At 38.5% G+C, this 11,141-nt stretch overlaps 1 protein-coding gene across 2 annotated transcripts in view; it reads left to right on the plus strand.

The window, feature by feature from the left end:
* Positions 1-575: 575 nt before the first annotated feature.
* The window catches only part of LOC107663304 (monoacylglycerol lipase ABHD12), a 28,854-nt gene continuing 18,288 nt past the window's right edge, over positions 576-11,141 (plus strand). The window contains exons 1-2 of one of the 2 annotated variants that reach the window (XM_016453489.1): positions 576-668; positions 1,953-2,112. In XM_016453489.1, coding sequence (XP_016308975.1) covers positions 1,955-2,112 — 158 coding nt within the window. In that variant the 5' untranslated portion in view covers positions 576-668; positions 1,953-1,954. The remainder of the gene's footprint in view (positions 669-1,952; positions 2,113-11,141) is intronic. The other variant, XM_016453490.1, reaches the window with a different exon arrangement.

Here is an 11,141-nt window from a genome sequence, read left to right on the forward strand (position 1 = left end):
TCACTAGCTCCGCCCTTGCGCCATAGCTCATGACCGGAAGAGAAGATGAGTCGTTTTGAGGGGGAGGGGAGGTTAATGTTTTTGATTAAAGATTATGAGGGCACATTAATTTAAAAAGAAATAAAGTGCACCGATAAATTATTTATAATAAACACTACAGTATTCCATTAAAAAAATAAGAATTTTTAATTTTGATTTCATGGGGACTTTAATCTGATACAACATGTAGAATATTTTCCCTGTTATTTAGTTTTTTAAATAAATTTATTTTTTTTTAATAATAAATACATTAAATAATGTTAGAGGGGGATCAAATGCCCATCTACATCTAAATAAAATATCTCTAATAACATATTTTCATTTACATAGACTTAAACAAAAATATAAAAAATACGGCTGTCATTTTATTTTATAGAAAAATCTAAAAATTCTATTTTAGCATAGGCCTATCTAATTTAATAATCTTCGTATACATCATCATTAATTCGAAAAATGCGTCACCCACTTGACACATTTTGCCACTATTTTTATGGCAGTGTGGAAAGCACGCTCCTTCCGCTGCATTAATTGTTGGGTTATGGTCACGTGAGAGGAAACTCACTGGAAAAATTTGCTAGTCCACGCATCCTGTCAAAACATCTACAATGTAATCCCATCAGAATGAACAGGTTGGGTTTTATTATTAATATAATACAGAATTCACGACTACAACTTCATATGACTGGACTCGAATACTTATACGAATGTTTTTATGCATTATTAATTTGTTTGATGATCGTGCGGTCACGTTGAAGCTGTTGAGGGTGTTCTTCTCTAATATGTGCATTTATATTTTAAACTTTTAAAATACATTTTCTTGAATCCCTTAGTTTGACATGTACAGTATGTGTTTGTTTATTTTGATATGGGCAAGGGTTCGATGGTTTTGCTCGATTGTTAAACTATCATAGACCATGCATGTTAGATATTTAGCGCATGCACTAAATTACACCGAAATACGAGGAAATCTAAGACTTATTTGTTAAAAACGTGGCAAGGCCACCTATTGTCTATAATTACACTGAAGCTGACATGTTTTCAGTGGCCAAGTATAGCAGGATGAGCAGGTTTGGTCTGTACGGAAGTAAGTCTCTGTAGGACAAATGCGATGTTGCCAGATCTCTTTAAATAAATTGCTCTATTTTCTTGAGATGGTCCTCACTGCAGAACACAAGATCCAGGGGGCGTGGTTGGATCAGATCCAACTCCTCCCACCTTACATATTCCTAAACCTACCCGTCTCCACCCCCTGATTCCAAAACCCACCCATCTCCACCCCTAAACCTACCAATCTCTCCACCCCCTAGATGTGGATCCAACCACGCCCCCTGGATCTTGTGTTCTGCAGTGAGGGGCTACTGATTTTCTTTGTAATGTAACATTTTTTATGAAAAAAGCGTGCAGCGCCCTCTGGAGCTAGACTTAAAGCACTAACTCTTGCTGCATACTTACAGAGGTGTAAGAAAAAATATACAAGATTATCTTCCACTGATCTGGCAACCCGTCGCTACACGATTTAACTGAACGAGAGAGGGCGCTACGGCTCTGTGTGTTTGGCCGTTGGCGGAGCTGAGCGCTGTGTGATTGGCTGTTGAAGCGTCGGAGTGGGCTGAGCGGCTGTCTGTGATTGGCTGAGCGGAAGGACGGCGGGCGAGAGGCTACGCTTATCAGCTGGTCTCTGCAGATATCCGACTCCTGCAAAACAATGTAGGTAGAAAAAGTGCTGAATGTCCCAATCGCCGGGAGGAGAAACACCGGATCACACACACCGTCGCGGAACGACCGGATCCAGCACGGCTGCAAGATTTTTTCAGCAGCTCTTCCGCTCGATTCGGCGAGGATTCGCGCGAGACTGCAGTATAATACCTCCAGTCTCATCTGTGTGTGTTTACCTGTGCTGTTTCACGTTTCAGTGATGCGAAAGCGAAAAGGCAGCGCAGACCTTGACAGCTCGTTCACGGGTAACGTTACACTACTGGACGGCAGCTCCGATCTAAAGCAGTGCCACAAAAAGACAGACGCTGCTTCTGATCCAGGAGGTTCGGGGACAGGGATGGGGAGACGCTACAGGAGGTGAGACTGACAGCCGCTGTTGCACATGTGGCACTGATGTTCTCTGGCTCTATACCTGTTTTTACCAGTATAAGTTTCTGGAAAGCTTGCTCAAATCATATCTTTGGGTTTTCAACCTGTGCAGACCCAGTATTAAACACAATCTAACCGTATAATAACTTTTATTAACAATTCTGCATTTGTTCAAAATCAGTTAATAGTAAAAAATGGCAGGTAACTGTTTTGTACATAAATCACCAGATGTATATCTTCTCCATTAATTCTTAAATAAAAACCCTGGCTCTGTGTTGTTTTTAAGTTATGCATTTTCAGCATCATCTGATGTATTTTCAACACACAGTCCTGTTTGATGCTTGTTAATATGATATCACATGCATTATTGTCATTCTTTTCATATCCAAGTGGCTTGAAACTCTTTTGAGGCATGAAGCCACATAGATTATTCTCTATGATTGAATCACAGTCCCACGTGACTCTCTTGAGACTCTAAATAGTATTTAGGCTGTCCCAAACTAGATCAGCAACTTCTAGTAGCTCTTTTGCTTCAGTTAGAGTATTTCTGTCTCCGTCGAGTGGAAAAGTCTAGAAAGTCATATTTAGAGCCCATCAGAGGTCCCTTACATGCAAAGAGAGTTATTTTTCTAATGTATGGTTAAATGCTAAAGTGGAAGCAAGGTGATATCTTTTGTAGATTTCCTCAAAGCAGAGCTGAGTCATACAGTTCATGTTTTTACTGCTATATTTAAAATAATGTAATATTGCATCACTGTAGGAGGATGCATGGTGGCTGTTGTCTAGGCATATCCCTGCACATGATTCAGATTTCAGGAACAATATTAGGCCTTAAATGCAAAGGTTCTAGACATTTCTCCGGTTTGTTTGGTCTTGCCAAGGCTGAGTTTAAACAGGTGTATGTTTAGTGATGTCATTCTTCTCAGCCAGGACTTGCTCTGCAGATCAAAGTGGGAGGAAGCTGGACATTCTGGTCCACCAATATGGTGGTAAAACATTGTACACTCAGCAAAGAAACATTATGTACTGCCAGAACATGTTGACAATTGGGATCCTGGAGGATTTCCCACTGATCAGTGCTTCTCAGCTGGTGGGGGTTGCAACCCCAACATGCTTTTAAGATAACAGGATTGTATTAGGTTTCATGGTTACCATGTCACATGGAAATAGTAACTGGTTTTGAGTGAATTGCCTGTGACTTTTGACCCTGGAGGTCAGTTAGAGACCCGTGTCTCATGTTTGCTAATGTTTGCTTAATATACACTATGATTAAAAAAAGATTAAAGCAGTAATAATAATAAAAAGTATTGCTTTTATTCAGCAAGGGCACATTAAATTGATCAAAGTGGCAGTAAAGACATTTATAATGTTACAAAAGATTCCTGTTTAAAAAAAAACTTAACATTGATAATAAGAAATGTTTCTTGAGCACCAAATCATCATATTAGAAATGATTTCTGAAGGATCATGTGACACTGAAGACTGGATTAATTGCCGCCTAATTCAGCTTTTGTCAAATTAATCAATTACATTTGAAAATGTAGTCAAAGAGAAAACAATTGTTTTAAATAGTAATAATATTTCACAATATTTTAGTGTATTTTTGATCAGATAAATGCAACCTTGGTAAGCATATGAGACTTCTTTTTAATAAGTGGGCCTGAGCTGTTATATGCTCTGATCTGATTTATATTGGGATTTAGCTGAATGTGGAAACACTTACAGCTCTTAACTACAATATTGTTACAACATATTTCAGGTAGTAGCAACTGAGCTGATGTTATGAAAGATTCCAATATAACAAACCTGGAAAATGCCTTGTTATAAAAGACGTTGTTTGCCAAATTAGCATGAAACACTAGCAGGAAGTGGTCCTGTAAAGTTCTACCATCACATCTCATTTAAACTGAAATGCTACTCTACTATTGCACTGTATCTGATGGCGCAGTAATCGGACTCTCCTCCGGTGCTGTATGGGTCTGGGGTATTGGGTGCTGGAGCCGGTCATGTGTCCGACACAGGAGCTGCCACTGGTTAGTCTGGTTGCAGTGACCTTTGTGTGGCAGGCCGGGTTCAAGGTTAAAAGGGTCGGTTTAGCTTTAATTCACAGAATCTGTGAAATTAAATTAGCTGAAATCCCCTGTAAAATTTTGTATGTCATAAGTTAAAGACAACATTAAATCGCTTGAAGAGCACAGTGTTCTGTCCTTGTTGATGCATTTGTTTATGGAAAGAGGAAGTTTGGCTGCCATTCTTTTTTCCAGGAAGACAATGATGGCATATATAAATACATGTATCTGCTCTCTTTTTACTATCAACAGATGACTTAACATTAACATGAAATGGAAATTTAGCATATCTCTTTTCTAAATTCGTATTATTGATTTTATTGCGAATGATTCATCCAAGCATTTAATTTTTTAAATTTTTTGACCTCATAAGTTAATTAAAATGTCGTAACTTGATCTTCCAGTGAAATCAGACTTACCTCTCTTCTCTCTCTGTCCTAATCCGTTTCACCTGGATGTACGTGACAATATGGAAGAAAAGATCTGTTGCAATTTCTGTTTCATCAAGACTTTAAAATCTTAAAGACAAAAAAAGTCTAAAAGCCACAAAATGTCAGTTTTGATTTGATGGGGTCTTTTAAAATAGGTTGGTTAGTTGCATTCCCTTGTTTTTAAAGACATCCATTTAAAAGAGGGGTGGACTAGCCTTCAGCCTAAATAACAAACCCCTGCTTCCCTCTAAACCATGTCAGTTATACACTGCACATTTCAACCTGAAATTCTGGTCTGTTCTTACATTCTGGGAACAGGAGCTCTAGATCAAACATAGGCCCAAGAGGCATCTAATCATGACAATTTGGTGTCTTATTTTAGCTCTTCTTGGGAAAGTGTGTCAAGTTTGATAGGAATAAGAAGATTTCAGGAGGACTGAAAACATATCTTGACAATAACTTGTCTTGAGAAACAAATCAAGGGTGTGTTAATGTATTGAAGTTGCTGTGAGGTCACGTTGGTCAACTAGTCATCTAATAGCCACTAGTTCAGTCAGTTTTTTCTTTTTATTGCTGTAGTTAGCATGATAACAGCGTGCTGTGGTTTCACTGTTACACAGTTTGCACCTTCTCAGAGAAGATTGCACAGCCATATAAATGTTCACAAACAGTGCATACCTCGATTCTCTTCATTAGATGAATCTGAAACCAAACCTTTGCAAGCTTCCTTAAAGGGGTCATGTGATGCGATTTCAAGTTTTCCTTTCTCTTTGGAGTGTTACAAGCTGATTGTACATAGATAAGATCCCTGAAGTTGCAAAGACTAAAGTCTCAAAACCAAAGAGATATTCTTTATCAAAGTTAAGACTCTGCCACACCCCCCTAAAACGGCTCGTTCTAACACGCCCCCACATATCTACCTCACTATGTGGAAATATTTGCATAATGCCGCCCAAATGTTCACACAAAGAAAGAAGGCGTGGTTTCAGTAACCGCAGTTAGTGTTGAAGCAGCCATGTCAGGGAGACGTTGTGTGTTTCTAGGCGAAAGCAAAAGCACTTTATTTGGCCTTCCGAAAGTAGATGCATTTAGAAATCTTTAAGATTACTTACAACAGAACAGCAATGCATTTTATGGACGACCGTTTCGTGAACCTAGGAGAGGAGGTAATTCTGACTTTGCTATGACAATCTGGCGCTTCTGAATCAGCGCCTGTTTTGTTTTTAGTTTAAGTATTTGCTATTGACTGTGCAAATGCGGAGTTTTGCACATCGTGTGTGTGTGTGAGAGAGAGAGAGAGACAGGGTCACATCACAGTGGAGTCAGCTGTCTTAACCATGGCTTGTGTACTGCAAACACATACCAGCTTCATCACTGTGTCTGTCACGTGACTCTGTTCCCCTTTCTGGCTTGAACTGATGGTAAAACTAATGACATTATTTACTGTCTTTACATTAATTTTGAAAGATGAAGCTCGCGATTATGGTAAGGGGCGTTCCATTTCCGACGAGTGCTTGCGGTGTTCGGCCAATCACAATGCACTGGGTCAGCTGGCCAATCAGAGCAGACTGCGCTTGTCAGAAGGAGGGACTTTGTAGAAAACGAAGCATTTGAGAGAGGCGGGGCATAGAGGACCTACAATAATGTACAGTATTTGAAAAATAATGTGTTTTTTGAACATTAAAGCATGTCAACATATTCTGTTACACCAAATACACAAAATGATCTTTAAAAAAGCATCATATGACCCCTTTAAGGTCAACTGGTCATTGAGGTACCCACCCATTTGTTGATATTGAATATAATTATGTAGTTTTGCACTGCTCTAAACCGGGTTGGTGGTGATCCTTCCCAAGGCCGTTTGAAGGAGACTGATCTTTGGTCAAACAGAGCCATAACTAATTCTGGCATCTCTGTCAAAACTGCTCTTCTAAGCTCCGCTGAGCGGTCTGAGACACTCATTAGGACAGGTGAAAGAAGAGAAGAGTGAAAGGGAGGACGAAAGGAGTGAGGAAGGAAGTAGAGAGCCTGAGCACATGTCTATCTCTTTTTCATCCTTAGGAGTGCAGTGTCTACAGTTTCACGTATCCTTCGCATGTCTGTTTTGCCTTATCGGATCCCATTTGCGTTATTATTACATAGTTCGATACGAGGGTATTCAGTAAGAGGGGAATTACCACTCTAAAGCTAATTTCCTCTGTAAATATGTCACATAACCAAAGTTAAATGCATTATGAATGCCATTTCATTTGGTCTAATGGGGGAAGCTAACAGTATTATGTTACCAGAAGACACCATTTTTTGCTGTGTTGAAAGCAGGAAGCATTAAAGTCCTCTTCCTACCCCAAGCTGTGTTACCAGACCTGGGTTTCTCAGTGTCACCTCAGTGTCTCTTAGAGAGTCCGGTCCGTCAGACCTGTCATAATCTATTACATGTAGCTGTAGCTGCAGGTTTTTGAAAGTGTTCCACTTTTCTCTACTTCTACTGCTTCTTCTTTATCATCTTCATTCTACACAGTTTAACCGTTGATTGTAAGCCTGTCCTGGTCTCACATCTAGTCCTTTTTTACATTTTTATGAAAATCTGACCTTTTCTGAAATGGCGACAAGTTTTTATTTTCATTTTCATTAAGAAAAGCTATCTTTATGGGCACACTTGTCACCCTCACCTTGTAGGGGCGTTGAATCCCAACGGAAAATGGATATGTATGTTTAAATGTAGGTCAGATGTCCAGATATTGGATATGTATTTGATTCACTGTAAAACCACATTTGGAAGTGGCTCAGAATGGATGCAAAAAAGCTGATGTTTGTGTTTATGGAACAGTATCCATGATCTATGTCAGATGTTAAAAAAATTTTACAGACACCAACCTTTTCAATTTTAGTTTTTCTAGCTAATTATTTGTCAGTGTGTTTTAACTACTAATCTGTTAGTATTATGCAATATAATGTAAAAAGTATTTATGTTCTTAACTCCATCCAGACGTTTTTTGGCAGTCAGGGCTTTAGCCGCTAATTGATCATGGTCATTGATAGAGCTAGTATTTGTCAGTCGGTGCTCTACAGCTGTACCAGGATATTTGGGACATTGATCCGGGCAGCTGCAGCTAAGAGCTCTAAAAGCATATCCTATACCAATGTCTGCCACTTAGGAGCTGTTGTCTGGTACCCGCAGACATGAGGCAAGCCTTTGGCGTCGGACAGAAAGAGAAGGAAGAGACAAAAAAAGTTTTCCTGTGATGTTTTCAAGTGGAAGTGATCTAACTGCGACTTTCAAGACCAGAGTTTGAGGTTGGAGTAGGGGATATGCTGGTTTATCTGGGCTTAAAAGATACATTTGAATCGAAATCCCATGAGATCCGTCAATAACAATTCTTAGCAGCACTTTTTTGTCCAAACAGAGAAAATCACTGGGATCCAATAGTGTTCTATTGTAGAATGGGTATGAAATGTTGTTCAGGTTGTTTCTTGCATACTTCAGTGTTCTTGTGTAGTTCATTTAATCCTAAAGTAGGCTTATCATTGAGTACAGCAGGATCTTACTGCCTGTCTGCTCTGGTAATAAACAGAATTATGCATCTGTTCTTTGCCAAATATGCTGACCTTAAAACTACCCAATAATTTATTAATGTAGAATCAGACGTGCATTTAGGTTCTCACTTTTCCTTCATGGTTAATGCCAGATATATATACAATTACACTAAAATGGCTAAATAATAGTCAAACCACTGCTTAGTTTTATTGTTTGAGCATTGCTGATGTCACAGTAGGCTTCAGATTGACTTAAGAAATGCAGTGAGGGGGAATTCTCTTTTTATAAATTCTGAATTAATAGCTAATGGGTTATTAATAGGTTATTGGGTAACTACGATAGTCTTCTCAGAGTTTGATGTCTTCATAAATATGGTATGAAGACTGCTGCTGACTGCTGCCAATTTGTAGTTGCTGCCAAAAAGTTTTATGATCTCGTCTCTATTTTAAGATGTATGCACTTGACTTGGTGATTTCAGAGTGTGTTTCTGAGTGTTGTGGTGTATGAGTGTTTGGGTGTGTAGGAGTAGTGTGTTGGAGGTTATCATTTTTAGAGAGTTGCATCCTGTCAAATGCAGAGACTGACACACACGCAAATGGAAGTAAATGACCAAGGAGGTGCACTAGAACGGAACCAAAACTGTCAAATTACAAAGTTAAACAGCAATCAGCACTGAAAAATGGATCAGTGCAGTGATTCATGATACATGTTATGCTTTAAGACATGATTGTAAACTGAGTAAACCTTCCCATCTCTCCACGTACAGTACCATTCAGAAATTTGGGGTTAGTAAGATTTTTTTCCTTTTTCTGAAAGAATTGTGTTTTGCTCACAAAGGCTGCATTCATTAGAAATATTGTAACAATTAATATATTTTTAGAATGTAATTTTAATCATGATCTGGAAAAGTCTTCAGTGTCACATGATCCTTCAGAAATCATTTAATATGCTAAAAATATACTAATTTGGTGTTCAAAATTTTGACACATTTTTAAAGATTCTTTGATATGAATAGGAATTTCAATAGAACAGCATTTATTTCAAAATAGAAATCTTTTTAACATTCACAAAAGTCTTTACTGTCGCTATTAATAAATATATGCATCTATGCCAAATAAAAGTATTCGTTTCTTAAAAAATAAAAACTTGCTGACCTCAAACTTTTGAACCGTAGTGTACAAGCACATCTGTATGCTACAATATATTACTTGAGATGTGTGCAATCTGTTTGAGAACAGAAACGGCTTTTTGTTGTGAAATTTCATTCAATATATGAACAAACTTTGTTATCCAATCTGTTAAATACGTTTCTGTTAATATTGTTTGGCCAAGATTTTTAGCCTGTTCTCTCTCATTCCTTCCCATCTTTTTGCTGGATGCACTAGTCAGAAACACTCTGTCTCAGTGCAGTCTGGACTCCTGATGCCCAGACAGCTGTAATAATGCCCATATGGCATTGGATCAGCATGACTTAACATATTAGTGTTACCCTGAAGGTATTGAAGCTCTGGATCGCATGCTCTGTGCATATATGTACCTGCAAAAACAGTGTGTACAAGCACAGAACTGCACAATCTTATAACCTAACCAGCCACATAAACAAATAAATGGCTTGTTGTACTGGATACAAAAGTATATATTCTCAACAACAAGTTTATGCATACACACACACAAATAGCACCTTGGCGGTATTTGTGTAAGCACTGTACAGTAATGAGTTTCAGTGCAGCCTGTGTGTGCTGTATTTAGCTCTGCTGTTGCACAATAGTCTAACTCTCTCTGTCACAATCACCTTGTACTCTCACTTACAAGCAGAAACTCTCACACGCACTACATGGACACACACACACACACACACACACACACTCAGATCAAACCTTCTGTGACTCACTGCCAGGTAACCACACCGTCTTATCTCTGCAGGGAACTCCAGATCAGCCGCCTGCTGCATTAACCACCTGGAATAAGTATAATGCAAGTTACAAGTGCAGTTAGAGATGTGGTTTATTGGGTATTTGCATGCTGACACATTGATATGTGGGTTTGAGTTCTCCATAGGCCTACTCTTCGTCAATCATTTCCTGTCTTCTTTCTACTACTCGTTTCCATAAACGCAGAACACAATTGAATCTTTTATTTGGTTTGTTCCAATTTGTTTACATTATAAATTTTAATTCTTTAGTTCTTCATGTTTAGGTAGTTAAGTACAGTATTAGTTGATCAAAGTGAGCAGGTGTGGTCTGAAGGAGGCAGAGGAAAGGTCGTAGGGATGTTAGATGCCATGGTGGAACTGATCTAGGGTCAGCCGGATCAAACCGGATGCTCAGCTTTGGCCCGCTTCCTGGATTATTGCTTTTACTCCTCTTTCACCCTGTCTGGGACATTCTCTGTCTTCTTCATGTCCTGTCTTTGCTGACTCTCTCAGTTCTGCATTATTAATAGTTTTAGGAATATTCTCGAGGTTTCATATGACTGCACCTTTATGGTTGCCATTTACTGTGAAGAAACTAAAGTGTATAAAGCATGTACACTGCTGTTTAAAGAAGTCTCTTATGCTTAACAAGGATGCATTTATTTTATTAAAATACTAGGTAAAAACTAATATTGTAAAATATTATATTTTGAAATGTTTTATTTCTGTAATGCACAGTTGAATTTTCAGCATCCATTTCTCCAGTCTTCAGTGTCACGTGATCCTTCAGAAATAACTGTAATATGCTAATTTGGTGCTCAGGAAACATTTATTACTATCAATGTTGAAAACAGTTGTGCTCCTTAGTATTTTTGTGGAAACCATGATACAATTTTACATAAATATAATGTGTATGAGAGAGCTTGCATGTGTATACCTATGTATGTATGTATGTATGTGTGTGTGTGTGTGTGTGTGTGTGTGTGTGTGTGTGTGTTAGTCTGTGTACGTGTGTGTGTGAGTGAGCGTGTGTGTTTGTTAGTCTGTGTGCGTGTGTGTGTGTGTGTTTG

The sequence above is a fragment of the Sinocyclocheilus anshuiensis genome, unplaced genomic scaffold, assembly GCF_001515605.1.
Source record: "Sinocyclocheilus anshuiensis isolate Anshui unplaced genomic scaffold, SAMN03320099.WGS_v1.1 scaffold1719, whole genome shotgun sequence".
Taxonomy (NCBI): Eukaryota; Metazoa; Chordata; class Actinopteri; order Cypriniformes; family Cyprinidae; genus Sinocyclocheilus; species Sinocyclocheilus anshuiensis.